This window comes from Schistocerca americana, chromosome 8, assembly GCF_021461395.2.
Source record: "Schistocerca americana isolate TAMUIC-IGC-003095 chromosome 8, iqSchAmer2.1, whole genome shotgun sequence".
In the NCBI taxonomy this organism is placed as follows: Eukaryota; Metazoa; Arthropoda; class Insecta; order Orthoptera; family Acrididae; genus Schistocerca; species Schistocerca americana.
In genome coordinates, this window is record NC_060126.1 from 330,452,544 (window position 1) to 330,470,725 (window position 18,182).

General features: G+C 39.2%; 1 protein-coding gene across 1 annotated transcript in view; it reads left to right on the top strand.

Annotated features, from left to right (window-relative positions):
• Positions 1-8,016: 8,016 nt before the first annotated feature.
• LOC124544732 overlaps positions 8,017-18,182 on the top strand; it is a 121,800-nt gene continuing 111,634 nt past the window's right edge. The window contains exon 1 of the mRNA XM_047123384.1: positions 8,017-9,836. Within this exon, the coding sequence (XP_046979340.1) occupies positions 8,040-9,836 (1,797 nt within the window). The 5' untranslated portion in view covers positions 8,017-8,039. The remainder of the gene's footprint in view (positions 9,837-18,182) is intronic.

Consider the following 18,182-nt stretch of genomic DNA (forward strand, 5'->3'; position numbering starts at 1 on the left):
CTCCAACACATTCAGTCATTTTTTAATAATTATGTAGCAATATAGGTTGCAATGTATTTCAAACACATTTTAACAAAAGAATAAGAGCGGCAAATAGCTTACTATCTAAACCAATAAATATCATTTAACTTAAAATGGGCGTCTTATTATTTATTAATACACATTTTTTACCCCAGACTCAAAAACAGTTACCAAAAACTACTTTAAGCAAAACCAATTTGTTCGTGGAGGACTCCAACTCTCCTTTTGTTAAGAGATATTTAAATCCCCCGAGCCATTCTGCCACCATTAGCCCCTCCCCCCCCCCCCCCCTTCGACGACTTGTAGAATCGCCCCTGGCCTGAGGCTATTGAGAAATACAGATGTAGGAACAAAGAGTACAGTTCCAGCTGAATTCTGCAATGCTGTCCGTAAGCTGAAACAGTGAGTTGTTCCCCAAGTTACCAGCCGTGATGATATCACTGTTGTGCTTACCTCATTCATCAGCTAGTGTGGAAAGAGTAATTTCTACGATTAACAGAATTAAAACTAAAATAAGAAACAACAGAGCACAATAACGATAACTGGGCTTCTCCATTCCAAAATGAATACTGTAATTGTGACCTGTTATGACTTTGCTGTTAGCACGAAATTTCTACACTTGATGACTACTGAGATTTACAAAGATGATGGGGAGGAAGAAGAAGCCTAGATTGATGACTGAAAATTATAGATTATATAACTTTCTCATAAAAACCTGGCACCACCCCCAAAAATATACGTTTTTCATATTAGGCACATTGTGCTGCCACCTACTGCCGGATACTCCACACCAGCGACCTCAGTAGTCTTTAGACATCGTGAGAGAGCAGAATGGGGCACTCCGCGGAATTCATGGACTTCGAACGTGGCCAAGTGATTGGGTGTCACTTGTGTCATACGTCTCTACGCGAGATTTCCACACTCCTAAACATCCCTAGATCCACTGTTTCCGATGTGATAGTGAAGTGGAAACGTCAAGGGACAGCACAACAGCGGCTGCTCATAAGCCACACATCACGCCGGTAAATGCCAAACGACACCTGTCTTGGCGTAAGGAGCGTAAACATTGGACGATTGAACAGTGGAAAAACGTTGTGTGGAGTGACGAATCACGGTACACAATGTGGCGATCCGATGGCAGAGTGTGGTTATGGCGAATGGCCGGTGAATGTCATCTGCCAGCGTGTATAGTGCCAACAGTAAAATTTGGAAGCGGTGGTGTTATGGTGTGGTCGTGTTTTTCATGGAGGGGGCTTGCACACCTAGTTGTTTTGCGTGGCAATTATCACAGCACAGGCCTACATTGATGTTTTAAGCAATTTCTTGCTTCCCAATGTTGAAGAGCAATTCAGGGATGGGGATTGCGTCTTTCAACACGATCGAGTAACTGTTCATAATTCACGGCCTGTGGCGGAGTGGTTACACGACCATAACATCCCTGTAATTGACTGGCCTTAATCCTATAGAACATCTTTCGGATGTTTTGGAACGCCGACTTCGTGTCAGGTCTCACCGACCGACATCGATACCTCTCCTCAGTGCAGCATTCCATGAAGAATGGGCTGCCATTCCCCAAGAAACCTTCCAGCACCTGATTGAACGTATGCCTGCGAGAGTGGAAGCTGTCATCAAGCTAAGGGTGGACCATATTGAATTCCACCATTACCGATGGAGGGTACCACGAGTTTGTAAGTCATTTTCAGCCAGGTGTCCGGATACTTTTGATCACATACTCTACTACAGCTGTGCCTGTTCTCACGGGGGAGTACCTGGCTCGAACAGGAATTCGGTGTTTCAGTTGTATTTAGAAGCTTTATTCATAACTGTCATTAAGATGGTGAAAGCATTCACTTGCGTTACTCTTAGTTTGCTTGCTCTCAGACTTTAAAAATGTACATGCAGTTCCTCAACAAAATGCATGAAACAATATGCAGAATCGCAGTAGGCACATTTGGCGAAAGCAATTTCTAGACATTCCTCAGAATCACATTCTCGAGCTGCAAAATCAGTTGCCGCTTGAATCATTCATACATTCAGCAACATGTGCAGGAATATTGTATCCAATCGCTTACCAGGCGTATTGGCTGGTACACTGGAGCAGACAGCTGGTTATGAATAATATAATGCATTTTCATCATAATTCTATTTCCTTATTTACTGTCGAAGTCGCGGCAGAGATTCCTTATAAAGTCTGTTATCCTTATCGTATATGCTTTATATTACCGCAAGAAATACACATCCAAAGGCTGTATGTATTTTATTGTGTTTGGCGGAATGATCATGGATTCAGTGTCTTTACACGCAAATGAATCATTTACTACTGTGGTGTCCTTGTGAGCACTCGAAGAATCACAAAGTGGTAAACACCTCTACATATTTACCCCGACATTGGCATTAACACGTTCACGTAAAAGAATTTAAAAATGGACTTTTGACATTTACCCACTAGTGTTAGCCTTTAAATATATGCATGGTGGAAGATAGTCTTCAATAACCTTTTTAACTTTCGGGCCAAAAGTTTTTCCCTGGATGCAAATGTACAGTTTTTTGTTAGGTGTCAACTCATTGAAAGTCCAACATCTGTTGTATAACTGTGAGTTGTACTGTGTGCTGTGCAGACTGAACGAAGGCAACTGTTGATTTTTCCCTTTTTTAGAGTGTCGCACCAGAAGTTAGTTGAGAATCAAATCCACTTTGGTCAGTTTTCCAAATGCAGTGTGACTGTATCTGAAATTGGTTTACGTCTTCGACAAAAACGGACCCAGACGCGAATTCTCGGTCTTCCTGTACATCTCTGGCTGTCATGGGACCAACGATGTGTCTACGGCACATTCTGCAGTCTTTCTTGAGAAGTGCTATGTAAGCTACGGAACATTTAAACTTCGTATGCCCAAATTCTCTTTGTTTGTACATTGCCCAAAATTTCAGGTACCAGTAATGAACACAGTTTCCGTCATCCCTTGCTCTGTCAAAATTGGGATGGAATGTACTGTTTTTTCCTCGAGTTCTTTGACTGCCTTGTTTCTGTTAAGTGGATGTTGACTACATCTTTTTTCTCCACATAATCAAATGTTACTTTGATGTTCGATGCTCTTTTTATCGATTGATGTTTCTTCAGTAACGAGCTACATGGCGCAACTTTATATGGAGGTGTATGATAATATCATAAATATGTTCAAGGCGTTCTTATGAATTTTTTTTAAATACTAACAGTATTTGATTTCTTTCAATCTTGAACATTATTACTCGCATTTCATCTATAAACTCGTTTTCTTCATCCACTATTCTATCCAGTGTAACTTCAGTTGAGCAATCAAATAAATATTCATGTTTTTGAATAATCAGGTCCACCAAAAACATTGCGAAAGTGTCGTCATCTGTCCTACACCGCCTCCCGTTGGAAAACGCCTTCGTAACTTGGATGCCACAATATTTAAAGCCTTCCAAACATTAATGGTTTCGTTCATTTTTGCTGTATGTGTATGACAATACTGATACAAGTACACTGAACACGTCAACTACTTGCCGAGGTCACTGATTGGCTGGCGTGTTATATTATAACCCCTGTTCCTCCAAGACTGCAAGCGCCGATGTGTACTAACCAAGAGAAACAGTCACATCCCCTTACAGGTAGAAATTCCTGTTCGAGCTGAGAGACGTCGCAGGTGCCGTGCACTGCCGCGCTTTGTGAAGCATGCGATCGTTGCTGAGATGCGCCTCGCGATGGGAGTTGTGTGAAGCCAGCCTAAAGGCCCGTCCACACGCAACGATCTGTCTGCGCAAATGTCTGCGCACATCACATCTGCGCAGACAGATCGTTGCGTGTGAACAGAAGTTTTGCACCAACCTGAGGTGTGTGCAAACCTGGAAGTTGGAGTTGGAGGTTTGAGCGAAACCTCTCAAATCTGTCGGTTCAAACCACATCTGCGCAGACAAGTTGGAGCGTGTGGACAGGAGATCGTCGCAAATCTGGCGCGAAAGAGCTGTTTCTTCAGTCTAGTGTTTCTATTTGTGTGCACAGGGCATTAAAATGGCTGATACTCGTCAGTGTTCTCGAGAGTTTGTAAGTGAATTCATTGAAATATACAGAAACCACCCATGTTTGTGGAAGATTAAAAGTAAAGAATATAGTGACCGAGACAAAAAGACAGCAGCATACAATGCTCTAATTGAAAAATTGCGGGCAGATGGCGCCTCGGCAAACAGAGAAACGGTAATAAAAAAATAATTTCGTTACGAACTGGCGAAATTATTTGCGGATGGATGTCGAAACTTATAATTATCTCTTAAAGCATGTAACCCCTCATATTATGAGAAAAATACTTGTATGGGAAGGGAAATTTCTCCTCATGAACGCCTGGCAGTAACATTAAGATTCCTAGCAACAGGAAGGAGCTACAATGATTTGGAATTTTCATCTGCAATATCGAAACAAGCATTGAGTGAAATAATACCCAACACGTGTGAAGCTATTTACGCTTTCCTGAAAGATGAGTTCATGAAAGCAAGTCAAGTAAATTGGTCTGTCAGCGAACTGTTTACCGAAAAGAGTTATCCAAAGTTCAGAAATCTAGAGGTTCTGGTGTAGGAGTAGATCAAGTATACCAGCCAACGTTATGGTATTTTGATCTACTTGACTTTCTTAGTGATCAAGAAACGCCAAGACCAAGCAGGAGTACAATTGAAGATGAAATTGGAGTGCCAATGGGCGAGGAAATGGAACACGAGGTTATGTAAAACAAAACAGGTTCGCCCTGCAACTCTCGCAGCAAATTTACGTGACAAAACTGCTTTCGCTTTAGCAGCCACTGTCTGCACCATTTTTACCGCTTTCTCTGTTTCCTGCGGTTGGTCTGAATGTTTTTTGCAACACAAGTTGCGAACACAGACCACAACAGAACTTCCTCCATTTCTATTTTTCAAAATAACTGAATTAAATTTTGACATTTTCGGGGAGCGTAGTCGCTTGCCACTGATATTTCTTTTCTACACCGACAGATGGCGGGCGAGTAGTAGATTGGGGTTTGTGTCGTGTGAACACACCGCATTTGCAGCGATCTTTTGCATGTACAGACATCTGCGCCGATGTCTGCGCAGACAGATCGTTGCGTGTGGACCGGGCTTAACTGTGCGCGGCAGGTTGCGAGACAGAACTCGCAGGCTACATCTTTCGGTGACAGGACTCTAATGGCATTGATTTTTTTAAATGACCATGATTATAACAGTAAGAAGAAAAGCCTTGCAATAAAAACTGGATAGTTCTCCTTGCTATCGAAAAACAAGATGAACGGTGTAAATTCTTCTTACTGTTAGTCAGTCCTACCCTATTAAATAAATAATAGGGTGCCGCGTGTAAAGTAAAATTAATACGTACACCTCACGAAATTGTTAAATAATATTTACGTTAAATATTGCCCATGCCTTATGTACAGGTCTTGATTCCATGTCCCAACATTAAGGCTCGATGCACAAGAGTGATTTACTATTGCGAGCGGTCGCAGCGTCATTTTTCGCGCGTTTTAGCCGCGCACCCTACAGCGGTGGCGTTGCGAAATCGCCGCGAGATAAATGTGTTCGCCAGCCACTGCTCAATCGCAGCTATCTCGCCGATCGCCGCGAAGCAGCAATCATTGTAAGTAAGTGGGGCAGTGCACACGCGTTCGCAACTCCGGCAAAGCTGCCGTTAGCCTAACGTGGATGCAGCCGGTTTGAATTTGTATTTGTTAACGCATGAAAAAAATACCTGAAATAAAGGGCACAAGCCGCAAAGACTATCATGATGGGATTAAGAACAGATTCCGTTGTTTCAGTTGTGTTTAAAGTTTTGTGCGGGTTTCGCAGCGAAACCGAATCGGGAGAGAGGAGACATAGGTAAACTATTCTGTGTTTGTGTTCTAGAGGTGGCGGTTTTGCTCGACTGCGGCCATTTACAACTTGACATAGCGCTAAGCAGCAAATGCTTTGCTCCCTGGCGACAGCCCATTCATCTGAATGAACAAATCTTCTGTTATCAAAAATTCTGTTGCTTCAGCTGGTTCAACGTAATCTGTGCTTTATTGTATTGGAGCCACAAAATACATAACTGCACACATTTCAATATTGATATAAATTCAATAACCTTTCACGTTCGGTGATAAATTTATTCATTGTTCACTACGATTGTTACCGACCTGACACAGATACGTTTATTTCACCGTGGTACTTGACCAGCGATGTCTATAATCAGCGAAGACATTTCTTCTACTGTTAACTGAACTTCCTCCTGAAGTTGATCAGATTTCATTGTCCGGATAACACGCTTTCCAAATCCCTTGGAATTTTTCAGCCAGGTTCCTTCTATTAATTTCTGTACGTGCAAGGCTTCCCACACAGATTTACAAAGACATCTGCAAAAGATCAACCGTTGACGATATAACTGTTATTTTACTTATAATTCATCAAACGGCTGTACATTCATTCGAAAATAAACAACTTAGTTTCATCTCCACTTAAACCCATAAACAGTGTCAAGAGCGCTCCCCAGCAGTCTTGAACTAATCATTGGGTGAGTCTAAACCTCTTGTTGCGTTTCTTAATGTTTTCGTAAATTAAACAAGCACACACTGCCTGCCTTCTTCTGTCTCCAAGAGCATACTGGGTGGTTCCTAACCTATTACTGCTGCGGGATCATCGCTACATGCCGCTGTGTGTGGACAAAAACATTTGCTGACGCAACGAACTCGCTGTGAGCACGGGCTGCTGTTATTATCTGGTGTGCATTGAGCCTAAGAGGTTCTGATTGTGGAGCATAACGAACTAAAATACACTTCAAATAAGTATTTTAAGCATTTACTGGTACCTCGGAACAATAATGGCAACTCGTTACGCTTGCCATTGTCGTGATGCAGCAGCATTGCCACTCGTTTTAGAAATTTTCACGTCTCTCTGATTTTTCATTTATTTTCACAATAGATAGCATATAAAGCGAAAATATCGTACTGTTATTGTTTTTTAGGTTTCAAACTGGAGCAAGACACAATAATAAGCACACATGTCGAATACAGGAACGCTGCCCTCGACTGTTTCATCCTCCATCCATTTAGTTGAGACGTTAATTAGTCCCTGGTAGTTGACAAATTATTTGCGTATTTAAAGGCACTTTGTACGTACCTAAGGATTTCTCTTACTGCAAGTTCTTTCTAGTGAATAAGCAAATGTGAGAAAGCTCCGAACATAAAGTTGAATCGTGCGCGTTATGCCGCCAAAGTTCTTTAACCCACTGCAAAGAGTGCCGTTTTCAGGTAGTCAACTTTTTCATTCACTTGTAAAATGCCATTGTATTGATTCTTGATTGTCTTTGTCTGTTGCGTATGTACATTGCATTTTTATTTTATTGTAGCAAGGTTTTGTCCATATTTTTGTACTTTATTTACATTTGTAAAAAAATAGTTACCGTTAGAGAGGTTACATTCCAGCCATCAGCTGTCAGCAGTCTGAACTGTAAATCAGGGTGTGTTCTCTTCTGTATGATAACAAACAATAATTTTAGCAGTTTATGTTGCTGATCATCCAACGACATCGTTGAATGTGTGTTTTATTCGTGCAACGTAAACAAAATAACTCGTTAACGTGTTTCGTGTGTGCGTCGTTATTACGTCATGGCAGTGACAGTAAACAGTGCTAACAAGAATGTTTCGAAATACATTAAATAGTGATTGATGTAAGTTTTCATATGACGATTGCCCTTACGTAGTAAAAAATAGTAGCCAACTATTGAGGCTTGTCGTAAATCAGTTCATTAGGCAATGCGTCGCATAAAAAGTAAAAGCAGGTTAAAGACCTGTTGTTACCGTCAGCAGTAGATAATATGCCTCTTAAATATCGTGAGACATAACCGTAGAAACAGATGTAGCTGAGTAGAAATTGTGCATCCCACCATCAGCACCTTCAGGATGCTATTTAGTTTACACCCGGAACAGACGACAATGTAGCAGCCAAGTTGCATTTTAAGCGTTTTGGGTTTTAGCTTTATAATGTAAATGACATTTTTTGCCCTTGTGAGCACTTTGTGTGTAAATGATGACAGTAATCATCCCAGTGATTCAAATCTGATGATGGCATATAGGCCACCTCGTGAACTTAGAGGCAGAATTGAAAATATCAGAAAAAAATTTGAAGGTGGAACTGAAATTTCTCTGCCTCCGGCGAAACCTCTTAGTCGGCCTGATATCTGCGCCAAGAAACAGCAGAAAACTGCTGGGAAAGAAGCAATTTCAAATCTGCACATAAAAGACGGCGCATCACGTGAGTGGGTTGCGTCTCCTCAAGGTGGTGGAAAAAATAGAGAGAAGTGGGATCATAGTAATTCGTCCACGAAATCACACATCAGACGAACGCCAGCTTTTCGTTGTGACAAGAATATAGTAGCAAAAGACTTCTCAGGTGGCAGTGGTAAGGTAGACAATGCTTTATTCAATACAAAAGTTAAAATATTCGAAGCAGACCAGAAAGAAAACTTAAATACAAACAAATCAAAGGAAATATCAGTTCATACTAGAAATACATGTTTTAACCCACCAAGAAATACTTTTCGTAGTAGGGCTAATGCTGTACAATGTGTTATTAAAACAATAGCAGAACTGGAGAACAAAAAGAATGGAGACGTCCTACTGCCAACTTCTAATGGTAGGGATCCAGTGAAGCAGAGTTCATCACATGGTGTTAAAAATCAGCAGAGAGATCAAAAAGGTGGGACTGTGTCTGTAGCAGAGCTTAAAAGACATGACCTTGATGACCGCATAAAGCAGCAAAAGGTAAACACATACACACCAAAGCCCAAGCCAAAATCAATTGATATACAGTCAAATTGTAATTTACAGGGTATCAGTAACACTAAGAACACTATTGAGCCTGTATTTAGCCAATATGAATGTGATGAAGTTACAAAGCAGGTTGGTGATACTGCAAGCGAGAGTAGCTGCAAGAAAGTGGAAGAGAATACTGTTAATAACAAATGTTTTAAAGGTGGTGTTCACAAAAGAAATGTGTCAGACTTGAGCAATAATTGTGCGCTTGAATTAACAGACAGTTTGAGAGTCGCCTTGAAATCACCACTTCCCCAAGGCCCTCCTCCAAAGAAGCCACCAAGAACTTTTGCTCATTCTCCAGCAACAAAAAGTAAAGTTCAGGAGAAAGTCATTCAGTTTAGTGCAACGAAGGAAAACAATGCATCTCGACCAGTCCCAAGCAAGCCACAGCGTTCTAGGACTGAGCCCCTTCTGATGCTGAAGAAATTAGAAGATGCCCTTATAACACACCAGCAGAAAGGTATTGCTGTAATTACCCCACGTGTGCCATCAGCCAATAGTACAGATCAGGATAGAGGGACCTCAGGTAGCCGTGCATCTGTCGCCCAATCACCAGCTGTCGTCCAGCCGCCACCAGTTGTGGCAGAGACATCATCTGTGCTAAGCAACTGTCTCAGTTCCCTAAATTGTGCAACAAACACCAATCTCTTGTACTGTCAGACTCACTTCTATGAGAAACCAGCTGAAAGACTGAGCAAATTCTTTGTTGATGTTGCTACAAACCGAAGAAAATTGGACAGTGAACCTGGGCTGTATGGTACAATTCAGAAGTCATACAGTGAGGAGCATATTTATGCAGAACCATTTTCATGTACTGAAGATCAGACCAGGAATGTTCAACAGGTTCAGATGGACAAATGTGCAACCCTTGGAAGGAAGCAGGCAAAACCAGTTAAAACCTTGTCAGCTTCTGCAGAACATCTGAATTCTAGTGACTCCCCAGCTTCCCATGACACTCTACATTACATGGTAAGAACTTCAGCGTAAACATTAGTTTCATAAGCTGAATGTGGAATCATAGTATTTCATCTTTGAAGGCCTTAAGAGGACCAAACATAGCCTATGGTTAGGTAGTAATTGCTTGTTGAATAGTGCCAGATGTCGTGTTTCTTTGTTGTATTTTGCATGGCAAAGTTTAGTGATTCCTTATTTAACAGAAGCATGCCATGTGTGTCTTCATGCTTTTTCTCTTGATCTATGTAGTGTAAAATTGTGCACTGATTATATTGACAGTGCTTCATTGGTTCACAGACATTGGCTTGGATAACGCTGTGGAAGCTGCACAATATTTCAATGGGACAGCTGCTTGTCATCTTCAGGTGCTTACTGACTGAAGTGCCTGAAGATGATGTGAAGCTTCCACAACATTATCCGACTTGACTCCTGTGAGCCAATAAAGTAGTTATTACACAAGGAAAGTCTCAAACAGCGTATTTACAGTGTTGAAAGTAAGTCTGCCCACTTAACCTTGATACTACTTTGATTTAATGAAGAAGAAAAAATTGCATGGTTACTAAATGGTGTTTTTTTTTTTAATCCATTTCTATAAAAATTTCGTATGACAACACACTTGCAACAATAGTTTATTTTTTTTTATTTTTTAGTGTTTATGTGGTACAATCATTGTTCACATTGGTACTTTCTCTTTGTTGGGCCTCTTTTTCAAAAAAGATACATGAGGTTTTTGAGTTACGTTGAAGTGTAAATTTTGTTTATTGCCCCCAAACTAGTTACAGTGCAAATTTTGTTGTCACTGGTTTTTTATCCTGAAGATTTTATGTGCCCTTAGAAGATGTCACTGAAACTAGTTTGAAGATAACATGTTTGCACCAAGGAGAACATACAAATCCCAGATTTTTTCTGTAGTAGATAACTTCTATGGTTTGTATAAATGGAGCTGATGCAGTTTGATGAGTGTGCCCACAGCTCACATGTAGCTCTTTAATTGCATAGTTTCATGGTTCGCACTAGTGAATATTCTTCAGAATATTCCTTGCAGCATGTTCTTCAGAATATTCATTGCAACTTGTAGGTAATTGCTACGCCCCCAGTGAATAATGTAAATATGTAAACAAATGATTTATATACACTTTCATGTCCCACAGATACCATCTTAAATGACAATCAGTGATCCAGAATGAGTCAAGGTACACTTTAAAAAAAAAGTGAAGCAGCTGTTTGGACGTCATAAGTATTTTGCTACTATAAAGAAAGTTGCTGCTTCACCAGTACATAGTTCCTGATAATGTCTTGTTGATTTTTGTAAGATATTAGTTTTGGATAAAGAGGAATATTTTATACGGGTCCTCAGCAATAACCAGTGACATAGGGAACATGTGACAAACACCATAAACAACATTGTGTCTTTAACTTGATATCAGTGGCAATTTTTTCAAACAATATACAGTACAGATGAGTCTGTCATCACAACAAGGTTTTCTTACTTTCACATTTGTTGACTTCACCAGCTTACAACCGAAATGTTACCATCCAACCCAATCCAGATCTTGGGCTATGCTGCAGATGAGTCTGTCACCACCATCTTTCTTTTCCTCACATTGAATGGCTTCCCCAATTAGCAGAGAAACTGTGAATCTATACACCAAAAGGTGATGTCAGAGTAGCCATTAACATTGCCAGTGGTCAAAAGCCATATGGAATATTTGTCTTGACCCCTAGTATTTAGTATAAAATGGTAAGTATGTATGTTTTTAACTGTCATTTGATTTTATGGGGCTTCTCAGTTTCCTGCTTTATGCATGATTGGGGCTTCTAGAAGACCTGTTGATCCAAAGTACAGACTCTGAGTTTGAATACTCTATAGGCCCTAAAGAAAGAAAGTCTGCATGGGGATTATTTTTACGTCTTTTATTTGGTTTGTGTAAATCACAATTCAGTTGAAACAGTTTTGTTTATAATTTTAAAAAATCAACTAAAATCATGAGTGGGTGTGAGAATACCAAAATCTTTGAGTTCTCTACAGAATGTGTGGTTGAGTACTTTCTATTGCACACATCTGGTATTGGTAGGTTCAATTGACCCATACTCTTTATTATCTGCCTCCATAGTCCATAGCTGGAGTAGGCCTCTGAAGTTGCACTTGATTCAGAGCTATCTAGTACGAATTCTGGTATCCAAGCCTCTATCCCCTCCATTTATATTAGATTAACTTATACTCCTGTTCATCTCTTCATTAAATGTTAATTTTATTCCTGTCAACATCGCTCATGAGTTTTATTCTTCTGTGAAGCAGACTCGTTATTTTATCCCCTTCACAGAAATTTTTACATTTAAGATTCATTGATCCCAAAAGGCCTGAGCTGCTGGAGTTGGCAGTCATTTGTGCATGAGGTATGCTTGCATGTGTGATTGAATGTTGTGTATTTCTCTTTTTCCGATGAAGGCTGTGACCAAAAGCTTTTATGTCTTTTTAATTGTGCTTGTCTACAACTTAGTTTGTTATCCTTACGGTAAGTAGTAATCTATCTTTTCCTACATTGTAGGTAGTTAATGTAGCATACCCAAGCTTCATTTTTTTGTTCAGTGAAATTTCATTGACAAGATGAGATCATTTTTAATCCCTGCTTGTTTACAGAGCAGAAACCCTGGTACTTTAGCCATCGAATGGTATCATTTTTGAATTGAGTTTGGAACTCTACTACACCACCCAGTGCCTGCAAAGTACATTTTTAAAATAAACAGTTCATTCCAATAGAGTGCTTTTTTACACCCATGGAAAGAGTGGGTTTAGTTCTTTATGTCATCATGCTATTTTATGACATCAAAGCCTTACTTAAATATGTTGCATATTAAATATTGTGCGGTGTTCTTTATAAGTGCAAACATAATGTTGTCGAACATTACATACATGTTTAATAAACAGTTACTTGCATTCTGGGCACTACATGACAGCAGTGATATTACTGCTGTGTGACTGCAGCTGTTAATTCCAATGAGGCACACCTGTTCATTAGTGGTATGAATCTATAATGTTAAGAAGTGTGTGTTGTAATATTTTGTTTAGTGGATGCTAGCTAGATACTGTGCGTTTAGGTAAATTAGTCTTCTGTTGCTTTGCTTGCTTTCTTTCTTCTTATTGTTATTAGTAAAAATGTAAAATCAGTATTTCAAATTTCATCTATATTTTCATTTTGAAATTGTGTTGAATGGATCCGCATGATCATAAAACAACCACAGGTCAATGCTTCATCTGATGCTCAGGCATAAGAAATTTACTTCACAGCCACTTCTGTTTAATATTCATGTTTTATTTAATTGTGTCTGTAAATGAAAATGCAAGGCAAGAAAAGACGTAATACCTGTAATTAAATTGCCCTAAGTGCAGCAGAACATATTCCATCAGTAATGTAGGCGTGAAAACTCTTCTATCAACTTCATTGTATTACATAACATTAATAAAGAGGTGATGTTGCTTTGTTACAGTCTTCAGCTCTTATCCCATGTACTTGCTGATAGTTCTTTAGCTCAGCTTGTTCTCAGTTTATCATTTGTTACTCTCATGCTCTCACAAGTCCAATTTTGACCGTTACCTGTTTAAATTTAACTGCAACTGTGATAACCTGCAGTTATTATTTTTGCAGCATCATATTTTTTGTGTGCATGTGTTTAGAGGTGGGGTGTATAGGATATATCACTTCTCACCTTGGAGCAAGCATGGAGCAATGGTAAGCAAGACTTTGATTGTGAGTGAGGGTTTTATTTTATTGACATTTATCTGACAATTATAAATCACATGCTTTCATAAGTCTTACAGTTATTGTACCTACACCCCTACATGCAATCTGTCAGCCCTGTAATTTTTTTGTATCCTGTTGTGGGATGGTGGCTACCAAACCATTGTATTATGGAAGAGGGCAATTAGCAGTTCTGGAAAAGCAAAGCTAAGAGCATTGTGCAAAAACAAGCTGTGGCACTGACATGAAATCATCTTAGAATTGTGGTAGAACTTTCCCTCTTTTTTGATTTACAGGTTCTAAACGTTTGTGAGCAAGTACTGCGTATATAAATGTCCTGACATTGTCCATACACACACTGATTCATATTACAAACAGACAATTTTTCATTTTTTGTCATGAATGTTGCTAGCAGACATACACTGTGTTTATTTTTTATATATTTGTTTAAGTTTTGTTTGGTCTGAAACTTGTATCAGTGTTACATTATGGAATTTTGTAGGTTAAATAGAACTTAATAAAAGAAAGCAAAACAGAAAAAAAAAAATAGAACACCAGAATGAAAATAACAACAGCTGGTACTACTACTACTACTACTACAACAATAATAACAGTACTACAAGAATTTACTTCCTATTACAAATCTTGAAGTGATGGGCAAGGAAAGGATAACATGTGTGCCTATTTGTAGGAGCTATCCTGGCGTTTACTTACAGTTCTTATAAATATTCAGGAAAATGTGAGGTAATCATACTGAACAGTATTGTTTACTGTATGGTTTCATTGGATTACATCCCAATAATACAATTACATGGATCATAAATATTCCCTCAGGGATTTGGTATTTTCCTGGAGAGAAACAAATCAACTTGGTGTGGAACACCAGTAGCTTGCCGCTAATAGCTCTTGAGTTCTTGTGAAAAGTTATTGAAAAGTATATGGCAAAATGCCACGCAGTTTTTTGTACAGTTGTTACAGATGTGAGCCTTTTTCCAACACATCTCTTTTGGATTCAGTTAATAAATGCTATGCTTACTGTTAAACAAGTTCATGACATCGTCAACAAATGCCATAAATGTACTGTGTTATCAATTGAAGAATTCCCAGCTCATTAAAAACATGTTTATATAAGTTTCATAAGTTAATGCTTCTTATAATGAACCACTTTTTGCCTAAAAAAATTCTGCTTTGCTGGGATTAGTGTCACAAAAATATTATCAAATGTGACAGAAAGTGGAAGTATATCAAATATTAAACATGTTTAATTGTATTGCTGCTGTCTTGGACAATATTCAAATAGTAAAGATAGGTTGGTTAGATACTTATTTACATTTTCACTGGGTCATTATTATGTTCCCCTACAGGATTTGCTGTCGCAGTGCAGTATAAATATGTATGTCACAGAAAAGCTTACTTTAAACCCAATATCCGAGAATTATTGTGTGTCACCACTGTGAAGAGTTTAATGACAATGTAAACATAATTGTGTGTAAGAAAGAGCATTTACTGAATTTTGTTGTGATGAAGAATCAACTAATAAATGCTTCTCTCCAAAACCTGGTTTTTCTGCATTATACAGCTCCTGAATTAGGCTAAATCTATGATAGTTTTGTGTATTTGAGACAAAATAGCTTTAGAATTTTTATATTTGTTTGCATTTCCATCTTTCACAGCAACTGTTAAAATTAGTTATTATTGATTTTTCTTTCTTAAGCTTACTTTTACTTATGCAAATAAGAGGCAGAAACACCGTAAGTGACTTGCACTCCAACTTTATAAACAGAACCCTGTTTTTTATCTGAAACAACCAAAAGTTCAAACATATTCATCCAATTTGCAGAATAATCACAGAAGATGCTTTATAAATAAAAGGGAAATGTGCTGGTGTAAAATTCTCTTTAATTAAGTTGCAGCAAGCTGAAGATGGAGAAACCAATAATAACAGCTTTAGAATTACCTGCTACTGTTGGAAGCAAGTCATTAAAATACACTGTGTGATCAAAAGTACCCGGACACCCCCAAAAACATACATTTTTCATATTAGGTGCATTGTGCTGCTACGTTCTGCCAGGATCTCCACACCAGCGACCTCAGTAGTCATTAGACATCGCAAGAGAGCAGAATGGGGCGCTCTATGGAACTCACGGACATCGAATGTGGACAGGTGGTTGGGTGTCACTTGTGTCATATGTCTGTACGCGAGATTTCCAGACTTCTAAACTTCCCTGGATCCACTGTTACAGATGTGACAGTGAAGTGGAAACAGGAAGTGGACATGTGCAGCACAAAAGCATGCAGGCCGACCTCGTCTGTTGATTGACAGAGATCACCGACAGTTGAAGAGGGTTGTAATGTGTAATAGGCAGACATCTATCCAGACCATCACTCAGGAATTCCAAACTGCAGCAGGATCCACTGCACGTACTATGACAGTTAGGCATGAGGTGAGAAAACCTGGATTTCATGATCGAGCGGCTGCTCGTAAGCCACACATCACACCGGTAAATGGCAAATGATGCCTTGCTTGGTGTAAGGAGCGTAACTTGGATGATTGAACAGTGGAATAAAGTTGTACGGAGTGATGACTCATGGTACATAATGTGGCGATCTGACGGCATGGTATGAGTATGGTGGATGCCCTGTGAACGTCATCTGCGAGTGTGTGTAGTGCCAACACTAAAATTCTGAAGCGGTGGTGTTATGGTGCGGTCGTGTTTTCCATGGAGGGGGCTTGTGCCCCTTGTTGTTGTGCGTGGAATATCACAGCACAGACCTACATTGATGTTTTAAGCACTTTCTTGCTTCCCACTGTTTAAGAGCAATTCGGAGATGGCAAATGCATCTTTCAACACGATCAAGAAACTGTAAATAATGCACGGTCTGTGGCGGAGTGGTAACACGACAGTAACATCACTGTAATGGACTGGCCTGCACAGAGTCCTGACCTGAATTCTATAGAACACCTTTGTAATGTTTTGGAACGCTGACTTCGTGCCAGGCCTCACCGACCAACATTGACAACCCTCCACAGTGCAGCACTCTGTGAAGAATGGGCTGCCATTCCCCAAGAAACCTTCCAGCACCTGATTGAACGCATGCCGGGAGAGTGGAAGCTGTCATCAAGGCTAAGGGTGGACCAAAACCATTTTGAATTCCAGCACTATTGATGGAGGGTGCTACGAACTTGTAAATGATTTTCAGCCAGGTGTCCGGATACTTTTGATCACATACCGTGTATCAGTAAAGGAAGAGGCTGTAGTATACCTAGCATTAAATTAAAAAAAAAAATTCTAGTTAGAGGTGAGAAGAAATAAAATAATCCCATAACCAGTTGCTTTCATGCTTGTTGTTGAAATAGTGCCTTGATTAATCGAAAAGCGAAAAGCTACGGAATGTATTTTTACACTTGTGTGTGTTCCTCAGTAAATGTTAGGATTCGTCTCTGTAAGAACACAGAATTTTATTTACTTTCTTTTGTTTATTTACGAATCTTTGTGATTGGTATTAGTGTATTTTTTAACTCTTATTTGTTGCTTTATTTGATTTGCTGCAACGAGAGGTGGGTCAGTTTCTGATATATGGGACTCAGATTCAGGGTAAAGGGCTCAAATATCTGTTTGACAATCCAGAATAAGGGTTTCTATTATTTTCTTAACCACTGAAAGCTAGGATGGTTCCTTCAAAAAGGACATAATCTGTTTTCGGTGCTATCTTTGCCAGTCCAAGCTTGTGGTGTACATCTAATTGTTCCAGCCAACAAAGGAAAATTAGTGAGGAAAATATGTGTAAATGCAAATTCATAGAGAGTGGTGGGGGAAATGTGACAAAATTTTAAAAATCCTGACTGGTGGGGTGTGAGCAAGAAAATGGCGATAGAGGGCCAAGTAAAGGTTACGTTTTTAAGTTTTTTTGATTGCGTTGAAAACTGTAGCTTCTAGCAAAAGTTTCCCAATACAAAATTAAACTACATTAAATTTCCTACAAAAAAAGACCTATTTGTTTTTTCTGGGAGTAACTGTTTTCACATTACAGAGGATGGAAAAATCACGAATTATTGAACAGTGTTTTAATGGTTTAAAAGTAATGTACATTGTTAGATGAAATGGGTTAAGAACAGATATTAAATGTTTATACCACGTCTAAGTGCAGTAGAACCTTATTAAAGGATAAATTGTATTCTGGGTGTCTACCAGGGTGGAGAAGTGGGTTTGGAGATTAGAAGTGTGAGGGAAGATTGGTCACCAGATTGTAGTCATGGAGTTCTCTCCGTCGTGGGTCTGCAAAAATGAAGAGAGCACAAGTAATTCCCTATTTTCTCTACATCAAAAAAAGCATGTACACATTTATACTAACTCTTCCTCAGCTTGCCTTATGAATCACTGGTGACCAGTGCAGACATGCCCACGGATGTTTATTTTCCACAAAGTATAATAATGATATATGCAGTACATATATGAATTACTATTAATACTAATGCAACAAATGCATGTGGACAGAATCTATGTAAATCTCTGCACACTGTTCTACAATGCTAGAGGAAATTTATCTTAGTCATCCCTTACAGCAACTGTAATGTTTTTCTGGAAAAGGCAACTTTTTCATCATGAGTGCGGCTTGTTTT